The sequence below is a fragment of the Bos grunniens genome, chromosome 6, assembly GCF_055505025.1.
Source record: "Bos grunniens cultivar Pamir isolate PY7600 chromosome 6, Bosgru_T2T1.0, whole genome shotgun sequence".
Lineage (NCBI taxonomy): Eukaryota > Metazoa > Chordata > Mammalia > Artiodactyla > Bovidae > Bos > Bos grunniens.
In genome coordinates, this window is record NC_141170.1 from 40,394,927 (window position 1) to 40,416,046 (window position 21,120).

At 35.0% G+C, this 21,120-nt stretch overlaps 1 protein-coding gene across 11 annotated transcripts in view; it reads right to left on the reverse strand.

Moving 5' to 3' along the window:
* ADGRL3 (adhesion G protein-coupled receptor L3) overlaps positions 1–21,120 on the reverse strand; it is a 949,445-nt gene that overhangs the window by 135,196 nt on the left and 793,129 nt on the right. For all 11 annotated transcript variants that reach the window (XM_086407653.1, XM_086407652.1, XM_086407651.1 and 8 more), the window contains 4 exons: positions 12,624–12,807; positions 11,549–11,671; positions 3,061–3,269; positions 1,571–1,747 (listed from right to left, as the gene is read on the reverse strand). In XM_086407653.1, the coding sequence (XP_086263779.1) occupies positions 1,571–1,747; positions 3,061–3,269; positions 11,549–11,671; positions 12,624–12,807 (693 nt within the window). The remainder of the gene's footprint in view (positions 1–1,570; positions 1,748–3,060; positions 3,270–11,548; positions 11,672–12,623; positions 12,808–21,120) is intronic.

A 21,120-nucleotide genomic window follows, 5' to 3' on the forward strand; every position in this document is an offset into this window, starting at 1 on the left:
TGCATGTGGGGCCTGCATTCCTTCAATCCAGAGGTCATCTGGCATCAGGTGGTCTTTGGATGAGCTTCTGTGGTTTTTGAGGTTCTTCTCTGACCTTCTGTCTGCAATGAAGGAGGCTTCATTAAGTTAACAACTTCCATTTGGTGGGGGTTTTGGTTCTGTACAGAATTCAAAGGCATTGCTATGTATATGCCTTAAGGAGGAAACAGAACCCTTTCCCAAGGCTGCACTATTATTTCTTGACTGCTCCTTCCTTGTCTCTTCATCTCCTCCCTTTTCTTATTAGCAACTGTTTGAATCTGTCCTTTGGAACTCAGGGAAGATCATGGAGGCTGAGTGAAGCCTGTTTCATATTAGAAATGGGGAACATGGAAAGACATTTTTGCCTGGGAGCCCCACAGGGTCCTGCTCAGTCCTACACAGCTGATTAACTACTTTTGAGTTTTCTCTGCTTCTCTTGTCTATGGAAACATTTGATTTTCTTCTTAAAAGACCAAATTTGACTGTGTTGACACAGCTAAGGTAATTTATTAGGTGCTGAGTGGGCTTGGATTTTGTTTTCTTCTACCTTTATCATTTTTAACTTCGACAGAGCCAAATAAATTTTCTTCTCTTTTAGATTTTCTTCTCTTTCCATTATGAAAGTTTATATAATATAGTTTTATACCAAACTGTGGTAGTATGTATGGCATTTTAAAAAAACTTTTCATTATTGAAATCATGTGCAGATTTGTCTGCTGTTCCGTAAAATAAAATTTTGGATAAAATTATTGGATTGATGATATCAGGTAGATAAAATTTTTGCCACGGTTTTCATGTTTTAAGATGCATTGGAAAACCAATGATACTTCCTCTATTTTTATTCACATCAGGAAGATGAGAAGAGAATTCACAGTCATAATTTCTTGTTATAACCCATCTATCAATCTCTATAGCCAAGTTAGTAATCCCTTTGTATTTTTATATCCTAGCTATATCAGAAATCTAAATACTCATCCTGCCTTCCATGACAACCAATCAACTAGAAAGAGACTGATGCATCCAAGTTAGTCATGTTTATGATTTTGGAAACAATCCATTACCTGAATTTTTCCTTATAATCGTGTCTTTTGAATGGGCAGAACCATTATTACAATGTGTTTAATGGCTATTTTCCCAACACTCATTTTGAGAGTATTTGATCTCATGCATGGCTCCTTAGTCTTCAGCCTAACAGATTCTAGCTTCTTAACCCCATTGCCCTGGCCTGTAATGCTGAGGTCCTATCTTGTCCAGATCATGAGGATATGGTCTGACATTTATTCATACAAAATAAAAGCAGGGAATAACAGGGGAAGTTTTATCAGCAAAATTTTATTTCATATCAGATTTCAATATTATGAACTATATTGATACTAGAAAAAAAAGAGTTATTTGAATCATCTACTATGGTATGGGTTGAACATCAGAGAGTTCTTGAATAAAATTACTACAAAAGCTAGAATACTAAGATAGGTGCAGAGGTAAGACCTTTTATAGTTAGTGTCTTAACTGTATGCTAAGGAATTTTATCATACGCTATATATCTTACCTTAACTTCCACATGTGCCATCAGTACTGCAAAATTGGTTAGGTGGTTACAAGAGCATGTAGTATGTGTCTTATTTGTTGTCAGGAGCCGACAGCCTTGGGTTGACCAGTAACCTGTCATTGTGCGCTTGGAATAGCTCCAAAATGAACAGTTAGGATTGAAGTTTTCCTCAGACTGCTACAGAAAAAAACAAACAAAAAAAATCAGTAAAGCCAATAACTACTTTATGATCATGCAAATTAAGTAGGCATTTTATTTACATCTAACAAAATTTCATACTATGTTCCAATATTTCTGGAGATGTCTACCAATGTTTTCATATTAAGTGGGGCTTATCAATTCTAAATAAATGTGAATATATGAATATATGTTATTTATTCCCCTTGATTCCAGGTGAATTCATTTAAAAATAATATTGAAGAGATACTAGTATTATCTCAAAATCACATCAATTAATATATCCTACAAAGCAAAGAATTGCTGTATATAATAAACTTCTGAGATGATAAAAGTGAAAGTGGAAGAAAAGTGAAAGTGAAAATTGCTCAGTCTTGTTTGATTCTTTGCTGTACCATAGACTGTAGCCCACCAGACTTCTCTGTCCATGAAAATTCTCCAGGCAAAGATACTTAGTACTCTAAGAACTATGGGTTGCCATTCTGTTCTACAGGGGATCTTCTCAACCCCAGGATCAAACTTGGGAATCCTGCATTGCAGGCAGATTTTTTACCATCTGAGTCACCAGGAAAGCCTCTCTGAGAGAACAGTTTTTAAAATTTTTCGTTCAATTTACACTACAATCTTTGCATATGCATAAAATTATATCTACACACAAAGGGCATAATTACTTGTAATGTCAGATGTGTAGTTATGACCAGTTCCACTGAACATATTTCTAGTTCTTTTTAATTACAATTAAGTATTTATAAATCCATCTATACTTTTACCTAATTGCTACTTTTGAACTGTGGTGTTGGAGAGATTCTTGAGAATCCCTTGGACTGCATAGAGATCAAACCAGTCAAGGCTAAAGGAAATCAATCCTGAATATTCATTGGAAGGACTGACACTGAAGCTGAAGCTCCAATACTTTGGCCACCTGATTCGAAGAACTGACTCAATGGAAAATACCCTAATGCTGGGAATGATTGAGGGCAGGAAAAGAAGTGGGCAATGGTGGATGAGATGGTTAGATGGAATCACTGATTCGATGGACATGAGTTTGAGAGCAAGCTCCAGGAGTTGGTAATGGACAGAGAAGCCTGGCATGCTGCAGTCCATAGGGTTACAAAGAGTCAGACACGATTGAGCGACTGAACTGAACTGAATTGATACACATATACAACAATTACTCTCCTCCCTCACTTTGGGGAAAAAAATCACTATTTTATAGAAAATGGATCTCTATATGTCAAATAATAGGGACAATGAAAGGAAATTAATATACTTCATACTTATAACAAATATAATGTGGATAAACATTTTCTTACCTTGATGTGTTTAACAGTGAACACCACAGGATCAGCCAAATAAACCTTATTACTGAACTCTTTGTTTATGGCTGCTGTAATAACTGGAGAATTGACGATAACAGAATGATTGGTGGACATGGCCTCTGTTCCTAACTTCATGCTGGCATTCTCCGTGGACAAATAAGGACCCAAGTTGTTATAAAGGACAAAGGCCACTCTGATCTCTCCTAAAATAAGTACATATAAATTGGGAAGAAACTAATTAGCTTGTACATCCTTTTTAGACTAGATGTTTCTAATTAGATTATAATCAAATTTATATTATATTATATATATTCACAACAAAATTCAAACATTCATTTCAACCAAAGTGCCAGTAATTCATGAGGAAAGGAGAGTCTAATGATACGAAAATAACATATCAGTACTAAAAAAAACACAACAAAACCCTCAATCCCTATCTCATTCAAATCAAAGAGAGTCTGGAACAAAATATCAGATATTTATGTGATCTTGGGGAAAGCAAAGATTCTTTGGATAGGACCTGAAAGCCACTAATTATAAAAGAAAAAGATGGCAAACTAAACTTTATCAAAATTGAAAATCTGTGTCTACCAAATACAATATTAAGAAAATTAATAAGATAGCCACAAACTAGGAAATATAAATGCATATGACTCATAAATACATAAAGCATTTCTTCTACTCAACAAATAATTAATTTCATACTAAAATGGCAAAACACATAAAATTATTACAAAGTATTATTATACTTTATTATAGATATATAAAAAGCTAATAGATACAAGAAAAACTGTCAATATTATTCATAATTAGGGAAGTAAAAATCAAAATAATATTGAGATAGCAATACCCACTAGAATCTCCACAACTCACACTACAAAAGACTAGCCACACTAATGTTGGTAAAAGTGTGGAACAAATGAACCTCTGCATACTATTGGTGGGAGTTCAACTATTTGGAAAAATATTTGGCAATTTCTTATAAAGTTAAACATATATCTACCCTTGCTAGATACATGGAAACATATATACACAAAGAAAGAAAAGGTTGTATAAGCATGTTTATAGCTACCTTATTCACAAAAGTCCAAAAATAGAAACAACTCAAAGTATGTCAATAGGAGAATAAACAAATTATGGCTTATTAAAATAACAGAATTACTATACATCAATAAAGAACAAACAAATGATAGATGGAGCATCATGACTGAATCCACAAAATATTATACAGAGTTAAAGAATACAGATGGAAAGAGTACACACTTTATTATTCCAGTCTAAGAACAGATAAAATTTGTAATTAGAAATATTAATGAGAATAAAGCAGTTCATCAGGTCGGGAGATGGGGTGAGAAAACCAGAAAGAGGCATCAGGACATTTTCTGGGTTGTTGTTCAGTTGATAAGTCATGTCCAACTTTTTGCAATCCCATGGACTACAGCATGCCAGGTTCCATGTCCTTCACTATCTCCTGAAGTCTGCTCAAATCCATGTCCATTGAGTTGGTGATGCTCTCTAACCGCCTCTTCCTCTGGCACCCCTTCTCCTTTTGAATTCAGTCTTTTCCAGAATCAGGGTCTTTTCTAGTGAGTCAGCTCTTCTTATCAGTTGGCCAAAGTATTAGAGCTCAGCATCAGTCCTTTAAATGCATATTCGGGGTTGATTTCCTTTAGGATTGACTGGTTTGATCTTTTTGCAGTCCAAGGGACTTCCCCAGCACCGTGATTCAAAAATGTCAATTCTTTGGCATTTAGCCTTTTTTTATAGTCCAACTCTCATATCTGTACATGATTACTAGAAAAAACATAGCTTTGACTGTATGGACTTTCATCTGCAAAGTGATATCTCTGATGTCTAGCTTTGTCATAGCTTGCCTTCCAAGGAATAAGCACCTTTTAATTTCATGGCTGGTGTCACTATCTACAGTGATTTTGGAGCAAAAGAAATTAAAGTCTATCACTGCTTGCAGTTTCTCCTTCTATTTGCCATGAAGTGATGGGACCACATGCCATGATCTTAGTTTTTTGTTGAGTTTCAAACTAGCTTTTTCATTCTCCTCTTTCACCCTCATCAAGAGATTCTTTAGGTCCTCCTCAATTTCTGCCATTAGAGTGGTATTATCTGCATATCTGAGGTTGTTGATATTTCTCCTGGCAATCTTAATTCCAGATTATGATTCATCTAGTCAAATATTTTGCATGATATATTCTACACAGAAGTTAAATAAGCAGAGAAACAATATACAGGCTTCTTGTACTCCTTTCCCAATTCTGAACCAATATGTTGTTCCATGTCCAGTTCTAACTGTTGCTACTTTTAGTTCAATTCAGTTCAGTCACTCAGTCAGGTCCAGCTCTTTGTGACTCCAGGGACTGCAGCACACCAGGCCTCCCTGTCCATCACAAATTCCTGGAGTTTACCCAAACTCACGTCCTTTGAGTCAGTGATGTGATCCAACCATTTCATTCTCTGTCGTGCCCTTCTTCCAGCATTCAATCTTTCCCAGCATCAGGATCTTTTCAAATGAGTCAGTTCTTTACTTTAGGTGGCCAAATTATTGGAGTTTCAGCTTCAACATCAGTCGTTTCAATGAACATTCAGGACTGATTTCCTTTAGGATGGACTGGTTGGATCTCCTTGCAGTCCAAGGGACTCTCAAGAGTGTTCAACACCACAGTTCAAAAGTATCAATTCTGTGGCCCTCAGATTTCTTTATAGTCCAGCTCTCACATCCATACCTGACTACTGGAAAAACCATAGCTTTGACTAGATGGACCTTTGTTGACAAAGTAATGTCTCTGTTTTTTAATATGCTGTCTAGGTTGGTCATAACTTTTCTTCCAAGGAGTAAGCATCTTTTAATTTCATAGCTGCAGTTACCATCTGCAGTGATTTTGGAACCCCAAAAATAAAGTCTGCCAGTTTCCCCATCTATTTGCCATGAAGTGATGGGACCAGATGCCATGATCTTACTTTTCTGATGGTGAGATTTAAGCCAACTTTTTCACTCTCCTCTTTCACTTTCATCAAGAGGCTCTTTAGTTCTTCTTCACTTTCTGCCATAAGGGTGGTGTCATCTGCATATCTGAGGTTATTGATATTTCTCCTGGAAATTTTGATTCCAGCGTGGGTTTCATTCAGCTCAGCATTTCTCATGATGTACTTTGCATATAAGTTAAATAAGCAGGGTGACAATATATAGCCTGATGTATTCCTTTCCTGATTTAGAACCAGTCTGTTATCCTATGTCCAGTTCTAACTGCTGCTTTCTGACCTGCATACAGATTTCTCAAGAGGCAGGTCAGGTGGTCTGGTATTCCCATCTCTTTCAGAATTTTCCAGTTTGCTGTGATCCACATAGTCAAAGGCTTTGGCATAGTCAATAAAGCAGAAATAGATGCTTTTCTGGAACTCTCTTGCTTTTTCCATGATCCAGCGGATGTTGGCAATTTGATCTCTGGTTCCTCTGCCTTTTCTAAAACCAGCTTGAACATCAGGAAGTTCACGGTTCACATATTGCTGAAGCCTGGCTTGGAGAATTTTGAGCATTACTTTACCAGTGTGTGAATGAGTGCAATTGAGAGGTAGTTTGAGCATTCTTTGGCATTGCCTTTCTTTGGGATTGGAATGAAAAGTGGCCTTTTCCAGTCCTGTGGCCACTGCTGAGTTTTCCAAATTTGCTGGCATATTGAGTGCAGCACTTTCACAGCATCATCTTTTAAGATTTTATATAGCTCAACTGGAATTCCATCACCTCCACCAGCTTTTTTCGTACTGATGTTTCCTAATGCCTACTTAACTTCACATTCCAGGATGACTGGCTCTAGGTGAGTGATCACATCATCATGATTATCTGGGTTGTGATGATCTTTTTTGTATAGTTCTTCTGTGTATTCTTGCCACCTCTTCTTAATATCTTCCGCTTCTGTTAGGTCCATTATCATTTCTGTCCTTTATTGAGCCCATCTTTGCATGAAATATTTCCTTGGCATCTCTACTTTTCTTGAAGAGATCTCTAGTCTTTCCCATTCTATTGTTTTCCTCTATTTATTTGCATTAATCCCTGAGGAAGGCTTTCTTATCTCTCCTTGCTATTCTTTGGAACTCTACATTCAAATGGGTATATCTTTCCTTTTCTCCTTTGCTTTTCGTTTCTCTTATTTTCTTAGCTACATGTGAGGCCCTCCTCACATAGCCATTTTGCTTTTTTACATTTCTTTTTCTTGGGCATGGTCTTGATCCCTGTCTCCTGTACAATGTCATGAACCTCTTTAACTGCATATAAATTACTCAGGTGACAGGTAAGGTGGTCTGGTATTACTATCTCTTTAAGAATTTTCCAACAGTTTGTTGTTATATGCTTATATAACTTATATGTTATATAAGTTAAAGTTATAACTTATATAACTTATAAATTTATATATAACTTATATGTTATATAAGTTAAAGGCTTTAGTTGAGTCAATGAAGTAGAAGTAGATGCTTTGCTGGAATCCCCTTGCTTTCTTTATGATCAGTAAATGCTAGCAATAAGATCTCTGTGTCCTCTGCCTTTTCTAAACCCAGCTTTTACATCTGGAAGTTCTCAGTTCACACACCGCTGAAGCCTAGCTTGAAGCATAACCTACTGGAATGTGAAATGAACACAACTGTACAAAAATTTGAACATTCTTTGACATTGCCCTTCTTTGGGATTGGAATGAAACTGAAATTTTCCAGTCCTGTGACTGCTGAGTTTTCCAAATTTGCTGCCATATTGAGTGCAGCACTTTAAAAACATCACTCATCTTATTTCATGTGATGTAACAGAGGAATGTATAACTGTCAAATTCATCAAGCTAAATACTTAAGATCCTGTTGTTCAGTCGCCAAGTCATGTCTGACTCTTTGTGACTCCACAGATTGCAGCACGCCAGGCTTCCCTGTCCCTCACCATCTCCTGGAACTTGCCCATGTTCGTGTTCATTGCATCTGTGATGCTATCCAACCATCTCATCTTCTGCTCCACTCTTTTCCTTCTGCCTTCAGTCTTTCCCAGCATCAGGGTCTTTTTCAATGAGTCAGCTCTTTGCATCAGGTGGCCAAAGTACTGGAGCTTCAGCTTCAGCATCAGTCCTTCCAATGAGTATTCAGGGTTGATTTCCTTTAGGACTGACTTGTTTGATCTGTTTGCTGTCAGATCAGATCAAGCAAGGAGATCAAACACTTAAGTACATTATTATATTCCAATTATTTCTCAATTTCAATTAAAACAAAATAAAATATTCAAAATCTTTACCTGTGGTTACTGAAGGGGAGGGAGTCTGGGAGAGGTAAGGATTGGGAGTTTGAGATTAGCAGATACAAATTATGTAGAGAATGATTAAACAACAATGCCCTACTATAGAGTGCAGCATATTTAATATCCTGCAATACACCATAATGGAAAACAATGGATATTTATATTGTAAATATAACACTGTAAATTAACTATTTCAATGAATTTTAAAAATTCCTTACCTGTCTTAAACCTCAACTATCATATTCAAGATGACATCTTCTTATGTCCTTCTACCTTATTTTTTCTCTTATGACAATCTCTTACATATAAATCCCCTGTAAAATTAACTTTTTAGTATGTTTCTCTTAAATTTTACATAATTTCCTTTCTTAAAGCCCTATGTCTTCCTTCCAGTATAAATCCATTTTGGTTCCCCAAGAGACAGGCACTGTCCTGACCACTGTAGTAACTGACATGGAAATCCCTGAATTGTAAAGTGAAGTGGGAATAAAGATAAAAATTAATACATTTTTTGAGGAAGGAGGGGGCTGTCCAATATCTAAATTGCACTCCCACGTTTGGGAAATGCCCTACTCTTAGATACTTACAGACACAAAAGGGACATATATTTGCTTTCCCAGCTTGCCTTTCAAAGAGGTTGCTCAGGGCACATAAGTTCAACGTGTCCAGTCAGATGCACTAGCCTCAGATTTCAGATGGGGAATTAGTGACTCAAGGAAGTAGGAGGTGGAGCAGCAGCAGCAGCCCCTTCCCTTGTGGCAGCAGTGACGTCTCACAGCACTATTTCTTTGTGATGACACAGGCTTCTGTCGGCCTCCTTGATCTTGTATGTTTTCTGGACCTGATTATCTAGCTGTCTCAGTAATACTATAAGATTTCTAATCCAGTAAAGAGATTATTATCCGAGCCACATAATGGCAAGGGGCATTCTTATACTTTCTAATACAAACAATAATGTACTAAATACTTTTTGACTGTTACAACATAGCATTTAATTTTAGTTCTTTTCCTCTATATTTAACATAAAAATGTTAATTTTTGGCGGGCTAAACTTTAGGAATGGCTATGTATTTTTCTCATTGACAGAAACAACGGCTATTTTAATTGGCTTATAACTGGTGATAATTCATACCAATTTCCCCTTGTGGAATGGCATCAGACTGTCATCCCACCTTGCTTTACCAGTGCAATTTAACATATATAATTGTTACAAAATCTCCACTCCAGAATTCATGCTTAAATGTGGCCTAAAACACACACATACACATGCACACATTAATTTAGCAAATAAAATGAGTTCAAAAGTATATAACTATGTAAACTATATGTCTATATGACTAATGTAGACATATTTCAATCTTCATTGGCTTTATATATGAAAATCCATACATTTATTTGATAAACCCTTAGTGATTGCATCCATGTGCCAGGCACAGAACATATTGGGAAAGCTTCTTGTTCTCATGGAGATCCTTATTAACTTATTTTTGATGATGTTTTTATGCTTTTCCTTTGCAAAGCATTCAGAAAATGTAAACAGATGCTTTTGGACAATGGAACCAATAGATACAGATCAATTTAGTACTAGATTATAGTAACTGAGTATAATTAAAATTAAATAAATATTAAAAAAATAATCTCATAGACAGTATGTCTCAAGCCTCACTAATATTAACATTTTTAAATAAGGAGGTGATATCTTTTAACCTGCTATGTGATAGGAAGATGACTTCATGTTGTACAACCAGCTCAGAGCTGATGTTTCATATTACAAGGTAAATCGTTTTGAAAAAGAAGAGACTAAAATAATATCAAGAAAAACAGATTATGTTTGTTGCCAGCAGAACAAAATTCTTTAGTATTGGAAATTTTATCAGCCCTAACTTAAAATTGTATTTATTTTGTTACTAAGTGTGAATATTGAGGCAGTGCTAAGATTTTCTGTAGAGTGAAATCAGATTCCTGATTCTTCCTAATGGTTTCCCTTCTTTGGCTCTTGGCCCACATCAGTTTATCCTACTGACAGAGAGTTCTTTTTTTTTTTTTTTTATCTTTTACTTTTTTTTTCTTAAATTTTATTTTATTTTTAAACTTTACATAATTGTATTAGTTTTGCCAAATATCCAAATGAATCCGCCACAGGTATACATGTGTTGACAGAGAGTTCTTCATCCCAGCTTACACTTAGGAAGAAATAAAATGATTTCACAGACCTATCACATGCTCCCTAGTCCAATTCCTTCCTGCCTCAGCTGCTCCAGCTCCTCTCCGTTTTTAGCATGCTCTCTGTGATCTAGACAGTCCAGTCTTGATTTCTTTTTTAAATTGAGATATAATTGGCATATAACATTATGTTAGTTTAAGGTGTACAACATGGTGACTTGATATTTGTATATATTATGAAATGACACCACAATAAGTCTAGTTAGCATTCATCACCATAGAGAGTTAATTTTCTTTTTCTTGAGAGAAGTTTTAAAATCTATTGTTTTATCAATTTTCAAAACAGGTAATCTAGCATCATTAATGATAGTCACCATCCTCATGACTTATTTATTTCATAAATAGAAGTTTTTACATTTTACCCTTATTTTGCTTACCCTCACCCTTCACTTCTAGTCACCAGTAGTCTGTTTTCTTTATCAGTTAGCTAGTTTGTTTTTTCTTAAGATTCCATATGTAAATGAGATACTTGTGTTTCTCTATCTGACTTATTTCACTTAGCATAATGCCCTCAAAGTCCATGCAGTTTATAGCAAATGATGTATTTATAATTTTTAAATTATAAATAAAATTTCCACTAGAAATGTTAGAAGCAAAATCTGTCAAGTTGGTGGGTGTTACTCCTTCCAAAGGAAAAAGTCAGAACTTCTGGATTTTGTTGTCTATCAATTTTCCTCACATTCAAGTTTCTGATATTTTTCTACATCTGAAAGGTAACAACAATTTCCAAATATAACTGGGAATTTTGTAGAGCAAATATCATTAAAATATTGTTAGTGCAGAAGCTAAAAAAGAGGAGAAGAAAGAGATCAGTGGAGTGAGAGGAGAGAAAAGATTTTAGATAGCAGATCTAAAATTCCAACCTAAAACTCAATGAATTAATGACAAGTTCAAGTCCATCTAAAATTCCAACCTAAGACTCAATGAATTAATGACAAGTTCAATTCCATCAAACTTAATAGACACATTCTAACTTACCATTTCGGCCATTTTGTTTTAGAGTATTTGCAGAAAGCTGGATAGTGCTTCCATGACCGGTGTTTTCTGGAAATTTCAGGTCCTCTAAGTTTCCTTCTGTGCTCAGCCTTGCAACTTCCAATTCTATTAATGGTAAAAAGATGTCAGTACTCATTGAGAAACATGCCAAAGTTAAGATAATCTAATTACTGAAACATTTCTGAAATCAAAACACTAGAACTAATCTTCATCTGCTCTACTTCATAGTAGTTCAGTGTTTATAGAAATTCTTTTTTTTTTAGTATTTCAATTTTTTTCAAAATAAAGCAAATAAAATTATTAAAAATCAGATAGGTAAGACTATCAATTATAAAGCCTAGAATTTAAAATTAAAGCTCAAATACAATTTGTCATTGACTATCAGTTTACTTTCAAAATGTTGTCTTTATTTTATGAATTAAGTGAAATCTTTTTATAATCTGGCACTCTACTATTATATCAATATTGATTTATCTTTAAACCTAATAACTTTGAAATAATTTTATCAAGTCTTCTGAAATAAAACTGTCAGCTACATCCTTAAACACACTAATTAGATTTATACTTTTTATGAGCTAGCAACACAATTATCAAAAATTATTTTTAACACTTTAACTTAAATTACTACCTTCTTTATAGTTTATAATTCAGAGAGATTCTTATTATAACTGAAGTGACCTGTAGGGTAAAATTTAAAATACTACCCTCCATAGATAGAAACTTATATGCATACATCAGTTTCATACATAAAAATTGAAGAAAAAAAAAAGGGGGGGGGGGTCTCACTGTCCTTGATCTCAGGTGAGGCTAATATAGTCAGTATTGAAATGTCCTTGGAAATACACATGTGTGATTATGAGGACACTCCTAAGCTAACAACAAGTGATACCCTCCTAAGTATAGAAAAAACAATAACTTATCTCCCCTGAAATAAAGTACCACTCATAATATGTGGTCCACCATAGATGATACTTTTTTCTTTTCCCTCTTCTGCTGAACAAGATGATAGTTCTTTCTTGTCCTTCTCTGGCCCTTCTGTATAACAAAAGCCACTTACGAATATTGTCTGTGTTCTCCCTGACAATGTCAGTCTTCAAAAGGTTATCGGCCAGCACAAAGGCACTTTCCTCCACAGTGTCAAGCAACATGGTGGCTGCACGCAGTTGATCACTTGTAGTCAGGTCTCTCCAGGCATTCAAGGCTTGTGGCTGGAGGAGGTTGTTAACTGTCTCGACCATTGCCTACAAGAAGATGAACAGAATGACAGAGGTCTCTAGTGAACCCACAGGGCTGTCAGAAATCCAGGCATACATGCTGCCCAGCAAGTAAGAATCACTGGTGTGCATGAGTTCAGTATTGTCCCAGCCTCCCCTGTGACATGCTGCAGTGGAAGCATTCATTATTTTGTGCTGTAAAATCCTAGCTGAGACTTTGCAAGACAACAGGAAAACCTGCTTTTTGTTCTGAAGGACAACAAATAGAGCTATGCTTCTTTCTTAAAATCAATAGCAAAGGCTTCAATAAGACTATAATCACATAATTAAATTATTTGGCTGGGAAACTGTTGGCAAGTAATTCAAACTAACACTTCTATCACATCACCACAAAAATGATTTCCTCTATACATCACCATAAAACTAGATGCTGAACATAATAGAAATCAAAAGGATGACTAAAGACAGGACAATACAAGAATTTGTTATGTATAGGTTAAGAACTCTCTGCTGCTGCTGCTGCTGCTAAGTTGCTTCAATCGTGTCTGACTCTGAGCGACCCCATAGACAGCAGCCCACCAGGCTCCTCTGTCCCTGGGGTTCTCCAGGCAAGAACACTGGAGTGGGTTGCCATTTCCTTCTCCAATGCATGAAAGTGAAAAGTGAAAGTGAAGTTGCTCAGTCGTGTCCAACTCTTAGCAACCCTATGGACTTCAGCCCACCAGGCTCCTCTGTCCCTGGGATTCTCCAGGCAAGAGTACTGGAGTGGGGTGCCATTGCCTTCTGCAAAGAACTCACTAAGCAAACCAATTTTTTTCTTAGCCAGCTAGTAAAATGTCACTATGGGAAAAATATCAAAGCATACATACTCCCAGGGCTTCGGAAGAGAAACATTTGTGCTGTTTACTACTAGGAAGGAGAGTAAGCACTTGGAGCTTGCTACCTATGGCCTTTGAGCATTTTTCCTTAAAAAAAAAAAAAAAAAAAATCAGCAGTAAGTACACTCACACATAGAGATAAAGTACCAAGGTTCTCTCTGCTTCATCCAAAAGAACTGTCTTTCTAGTTACAATTTATATATTTCCCACGGTTAGCTCAATACTCTGGGTTGCAAGAAAAGACAATTTTCCATTAAGGTCTTAAGATTTCACTCAAACATAGAGAATTGCACAACAGAAAAATACACCACTGGCAGTTTGAAAGTGATCTTCCTTGAACCTGTTGATTATGAAATATGCATCTAATCCGGAAATAAGTTGAATAAACAGCAAACACAGGCACTTTCCAAGCAGTACATTGGTGTTCTAAAACAGGACTCACAGTATTGACACATTGGGAGAGGGAGTGGCAGAGACTGGGGGAATACCCCTTAAGCTGCAGTGTTTTCTTCTGGCTGGTGTTTTCATAGTAACCAAGTAACAACTGTTAAAAATTCAGCTTCATAATGAAACACCTTGCTGCCAATTAACACCAACTTCAAAAACTAATCTGCCTTTTGATAAAAGTTTTTCTTGATATTTTTCCCAGCTTTTCCAAGTTCTGGCTAAAAATCTACATCACTGGCTTTGTACATAAAATAGTTCTACTTGCAAGTTGAGTACTTTGCATTGTTAAAAAAAAAAAAAAAAAGTCCCTCATGAGTTTAATGACTGAGTATTTCCACATAGTATGCTTAGCTCTGTCATTTGTTCTGTGTTTAAAACATGACCTAGAAACCAGACAAAAGCATTTCTGGATCACAGCAATCTGATCTGCTTTCCAGGAAGTTCTCTATGGGGTGATGCCAACAGGACATGCCAAAAAAAGGAGGTGCCGGATAGAAATCAAACAACAAAAAAGTTTATGTATTCTCTGAAGCCAAACAGAAGACATTGACCTCTTGAGTGCAAGGAAGTATTCTTTCTGGGATTCACTGATCTTCTTAATTCATTAGAAATGCTCTGAAAGCTCCATATGTGACAAAACCTACGCCAGTTCTTTATGGACCAACCATTTTAACATTAGTGAAGCACCTTACATTGATTAAACCTTACCTCAGGGAACATTTTGGGAAGATAAAGCAATGTTTCTGTTCTGCCCTCTATAGATTTTATTTTTTTTTAATTTAAAAATTCCAAAGGAAAAGAAGCAACTATAGTCAACTCTGAGATGTTCTAAATAGGAAACTGTTTACAAATGGGGTGCTTTAGCTAAAATACTGAGTCTTTAAACTGACAGTAAATACATCAGACACACTCCTTATTATCTTAGTTTTGCAACTGAAAATGTATAAGGTGCAATATTTTTGTCCCACAAAGCAGTTGTTAAAATATGCTCAAAATATATAATGAAAAAATATTACACCTTATACATTTTCAGTTGCAAAACTAAGATAATAAGGAGTGTGTCTGATGTATTTACTGTCAGTTTAAAGACTCAGTATTTTAGCTAAAGCACCCCATTTGTAAACAGTTTCCTATTTAGAACATCTCAGAGTTGACTATAGTTGCTTCTTTTCCTTTTGCATTGTTAAATTAAAAAAAAATAAAATCTATAGAGGGCAGAACAGAAACATTGCTTTATCTTCCCAAAATGTTCCCTGAGGTAAGGTTTAATAGAAGTTTTCTATTAAAGCCTAAATGATTTCCAAGTTTATTGCAGAAATGACAGGTCCTAAAATCTGGGTGGGTTAAGACACAAACCTAGTATTTATTTATTTTTAAAATAGCACCTATTATGATTACCTAAGTATATAATAGGAAATGTCAACACATGAATTGAGACAGAATTCTCAGATGCTAAAATCAGTGTGGTATTTGGAACCAGATCTGCTGAGTCTGCAATTGTACTTTGCCACCTTACTAGTTGTGTGCTATTGGGCAAGTTTTTTAACTTTTTTGTACTCTTCTGTAAATTAGAGATGATAATGAAATCATTTCATAAGGTCTCCTGGCTCATAACAAGTGTTTAGGTGCAATCCTATCTGTATTTTAATTTGATATCAAAGTTCAGTGTGGGAAGGAGAGAGGTATTCACTGAATAAAGCACAAGTCATCCCTGATAATTGCAAAATATTCACACTGAAGTGAGATCTGGAAGGAATGCCTCTTCTACAACCCAATCTCATAAGCAGAACTGATATACAACTTAACTACTATGGAGGAATGGGAAGAACATGTGTATTTGATAGTTCATAATATTCCCTGGTGGTACAGTGGGTAAGAATCCACCTACCATTGGACAGGACAAGGGTTTGATCCCTGGTAGAGGAAGATTCCACATGCCATGGAGCAATTAAGCCCATGCACAACTACTGAGCCTGTGCTATCTAGAGCCCACAAGCTTCAGCTATTGAGCCCGTGTGCCACAACTACTGAAGCCTGTGTGCCCTAGAGCCTGTGCTCCACAATAGGGGAATCCACCACAATGAGATGCCCATGCTCTGCAAAGAAGACCAGCCCCCACTCACCGCAACTAGAGAACACCCACACATAGCAACAAAGACTAACTGTAAAAAATAGATACATGATTTTTTAAAAAATTCATAATATGTATTCTAGAGGCTTGAACTAACTTATCTGTTTTCTGCTAGTGAGATAGCATAATTAGGTCAATTTAATAGCTTTATAATTAATACAATTTGTGTAAGCTTTCCAAAGGTTGTTGACATTGAGAGGGTAACAGGCAGGAAGGCCAGGGGTCTCCAAATGGAGGAAATAGCCTGCAAGTGTCAGACATTTTTATCTCTCTTAAAACAATATTTTTTCCTTCTCTATACAAATTTAAAGGGAGGTTTCTCTTAAAATACTGTGTTGCCATAATGACACTTGGTTTCGCCTAGAGATAACCAATGCCTTTTTCTTACGGAAATGTTTGTCTTAAGCTATGCTAATGTACTATGCCTTTACCCCAAACTCTGTCTCCAAGTCGGTTCCGCCTCTTGGCCCAGAACCTACTTGACAAACCAGTATGTTATACTCAGATATTGTTCCCCTAATCTATGTAAATGAAACTATTTGTATGGTGGTCTGCCCTTCTTCAAGATTGAAGTTAATCATTTTATGGCCCAGGATAAACCATTTGGTGCCAAGATTATCCCAAAATGCATCTTACGGGTGAGGGGCCTGGTGCCATTCTGAATTTTAAGACATTCCTTTCTTTCATTAACAGACTGCTAGTGACTATATAACATCCAGCTGAAGACTAGCAGGGGGGTACTCTTTCTGCCCCCTTCTGATGCCTATGTCAGAAGCTTTCTCTATCTCCTTTATACTTTAATAAAACTTTATTACACAAAAGCTCTGAGAGATCAAGCCTCGTCTCTGGCCCCGGATTGAATTCTTCTCCTCCGGGGGCCAAGAATCCTGGTGTATTCGCGTGATTCAACAACAACCTTTCAACATGTCCCTGTTACTAGTTTCATGAAGACCAAATAAACAGTCACAATATTCAACAGCAAAATAACATCTATATTTCATTTTTTCTATATATATTCATACATTTATATATTTTACACACAAATGATGACATTTGGTAATAAAGCTTTCATTTTGGGGGGTTTTCTGGTCAAACTAGTTATTGTATTGCTTTCACTACCTCAAAAACATTTCTTTAAAATACAAGTTGCTTTTTCATTTTATTTGGTTCCAAAGAAATGAACTTAACTACAGTTTAGAACCAAAGTTGAACAGGAAATACACAATGCATTTGATTAAAGTGAGGTAATGGGACATTGATCAATGGCTCTCATCAATTTCTCATCTGCTATCATTTTTTTTTTTATTGACCTAAGATTTATATTCTAAAGTTATAATAAATAAGACTAATTCTGGATAAATCTTAAAATATATTCTAACCACAAAAGGTTGAAAAGGGAAAACAAAAATACCTAACGGTTTTGACATTATAGACTGAAATAATCTAAAATTTGGGGATGTTAATTTAATTAAAATATCTTTGCCAGAAACTAAATGTTAATTCACCCCACTATATTTTCAAAACACAAGAAACTGAATAGAAGATGGACCTGGGAATTTATATTCTGGTTTCACCACACATTTCAGTGTGCCTTTGGGCAATTTGATGTTTTCTAACCAATTAACAAAGTGTGAACTGCATAAGAAAATACGATGCATCATATTTCAATTTGAGTGTGGTTAGGGGCATACTATATAAGATACTACTTTTCTTATTAAACAGTTTACAGACTAGACTCTAAAGTCACTTTTGCCTTCCTAAAAATCAAACATAAATTAGAAAGTGTGAAAAGTCAGTTAGATTCATACCAGAATTATGGACATCCCATATCTTTCCTGACATATATTGGCATTGCACAATATTATCTGACCCCTCATCATTAAATTCAGATCTTAAGCAAATTCATTTGACTAATTTTACACTGAGCATTTAACTATAGCATGTTTGTTAAAAGGTGTTTTAAACTGTTTAATCACACTTCATATATTTCAAAAGGGACAGTGTTTTTATTTGTTGTTAACTACTGTGAAATTTTGGTGAAAAATAGCTGTATATCTTCCAATATCAATTTTCATCATTTTTCTAGAAGAATGTCCTTGTGAAATAGTCTAGAATTCCTTAGCAAGAATACATAAAAGGGTCCATGGTGAGAAATATATCAATGGCATTTCTTACCAAGGTAAATTCTAAATCTTAAACTAGGTAACTAGGTAACCAAATCACCTGGGAAACTTAGTTACCCTTCTTCTCTGCTTGAAAACCATTAAAATAAAGATCCAAACAGAATGAATGCCTTTGAAAGGATATACAACTATACCATCATAGTAGTTTTTTTGAAGACAAGCTTTTTAATCATGATCTCATTCAGGTTTTAGCTCAGGTATCAGCTGCTCATATAGGTCTTCCTTTAGCAGCATATCTAAGGAGAGTCACCCACTTAAATCCATTATCTGTTTTGTCTTCTTTGTAACAGGTATCATTATCTAAGGTGTGTCAGATATTTATTTACCTAAAAAAACTATTTAACTGGTAGATCACTCACTCAGAAAAAGGTAAACTTCATGAAGGTAGTGATTGTGTCATTTGTAAGTGCCCAAAACTGCCCGGCACACAGTAAGTGTTCAATAACTCTTTGCTGAATTATTGCCATCTGGTGAAGATTCACATGAAAGTGAGTTTTCTCCCTTTTCATATCAGAAGGAAAAAAAAAAAATCTCTGATTTTATAAGAGCAAAGATTAAGTACAAATGAAAAGATCTATTAACTAAGCCAGTATTATCCAAATCATTATCATCAGAGACTCGATGTCAAAATGGGCTCCCATTTTTAGTACTTATTCACCTTTAATAGAATTATTCATATGTGGGTCTGGCTTTCTCACTAGATTCTGATGTCCTCAGGGGACATATCACGTTCATTTTCATTTTTCCAGGGTAAATTTTAGTGTTTTGAGACATTTTAGTACTCTATAAAGGCTCATTAAACAAAAATATCCTACTTTTACTATCAAATCATTAATACAATAGGGAAACTGAAAACATCTTTTTTTACTCCTGTAACTTTCTGCTATGTCACCCAAGAAGTCTTCTGAATGACCAGATATTAGCATGGTTTGGAAGGAAGGCAGAATGAGTTGCAGAGAATGAAGGGTAATTCATTTTAACTTTCAGTGCAACTCATATTTTATTAAATATGTATGATATGCAAAGAACTAGGGAAATCACTGCTGGGTGAAGTTAGGAAAAATAAGAAAATCTGTTCTCAATTTGCCTACACTCCAAAGCAGAAGGTAAACATATAGCATGGGACAGAGTGTACTGAATTCTTGCTGAGAAGGATAAAAGATCCTAGAGGTGTTTGGTTTTGAATCAGACACTAAAAGATAAATAAGCTTTTTTTACCTAAGAGAAGGAAATTTGAGGCTGAAGAACATAATAAGCAAGTTAAGGATTAAAAAAGACAAAAACGAAGGTATTGAGGCAAGAAATGGTTTGTGCTTGGGGTGAGAAGAATGCATGATGTAAGAAAAGATAGATTAAAAAAAAGTGTAAAAAGAGTAAAGTGAGAGAAATGGTGAGTATAATTCAGATCTTAGAAGATTTTCAGTATGATAGCAGTTTGGGCTGTATTGTGTAGAAAATCTACAGCTATTAAGTATATTTACATAAAGGATTTATAAACTTAGATCTTAAGTTCTTGAGGTCATTCATTATTTTTTAATGAATTTTCATTTTTTTTCTTTTGTGTTGAAGCATATGTTCATATATATGTATATAATCATTAGGCAGCCCATTAGAATGTTAAGAGCAATTATCTCCCCTTAGTGGATAAATTTAAATTAAGTTGCTGACATCCTTTGGAAAAGTGAAATTTTATTTTTTATCTCCACATCTTTATCTTTTTCCTGTGTTCTCATGAACACAATATTTTTTATCAATATATACAGTAATCATGCTGAACATTGTTTCTCTTACTATATTATATATATATATATATATATATTTATGTTTAATAGAAAGAAAGAAAGATAGTGCTAAGTCGTGTCCTACTCTTGTGACCTATGGACTGTAGCCTGCCAGGCTCCTCTGCCCATGGGATTTTCCAAGCTAGAATACTGGAGTGGGTTGCCATTTCCTTCTCCATGTTTAATATATGTCACGTATAAATCTCAGGCTATGTAGAGAAAGAAAAATAAGTATTCAGATCTTCTATGCTCCAATTTCTTGCTTTCTGACTCTCTGACTCTCTCTCTATATATATATATTTTATATATATATATATATATATAAAATTTACATTGATTTATAATTAAAAATTTTAAAAACCTTAACTTCATTTTTGACTTTGTAATAAGTTTGTCATTTGAGAATAAAATAAAATAGAGCAAAAGTTTAACATCATTCCTGAATAGGGCACATTGTACTCCAATCTATGTTTAGACATTGATTCAAATCAAAATTTTAAAGGGCAAATGTTAGAAGTCTTCAAAACAGTTTTAAACTTAAAGTTTTTTTACTAGAAGTCAAGCTGAGTGACTGATATTTACACATCTGATCAATAAACCTAAGATTTTTTTAATAATCACTCTTATTTAATATTACTAAGCATATAAAAACCACTAATCTCTGAACTCCCTTTTATATTACAGAGAAATGTTGGCATTTTCAAGTCTTAATAAAAATGACTGTATAATACAACTGACTTGAATATAGTAATAAGAACCTTTAATAGTAGAACAAGATAAAACAGAAATTTTACAAAAGACTCTGCCTCTTCAAGAAACTTCTTATTCAAAAATATATTTAACAAACTGTAACTGACTGTATTATTTTTAAATCTTATATAAAATTAAATGATTGAATGCTGTCAAATCTATGTTGTGTT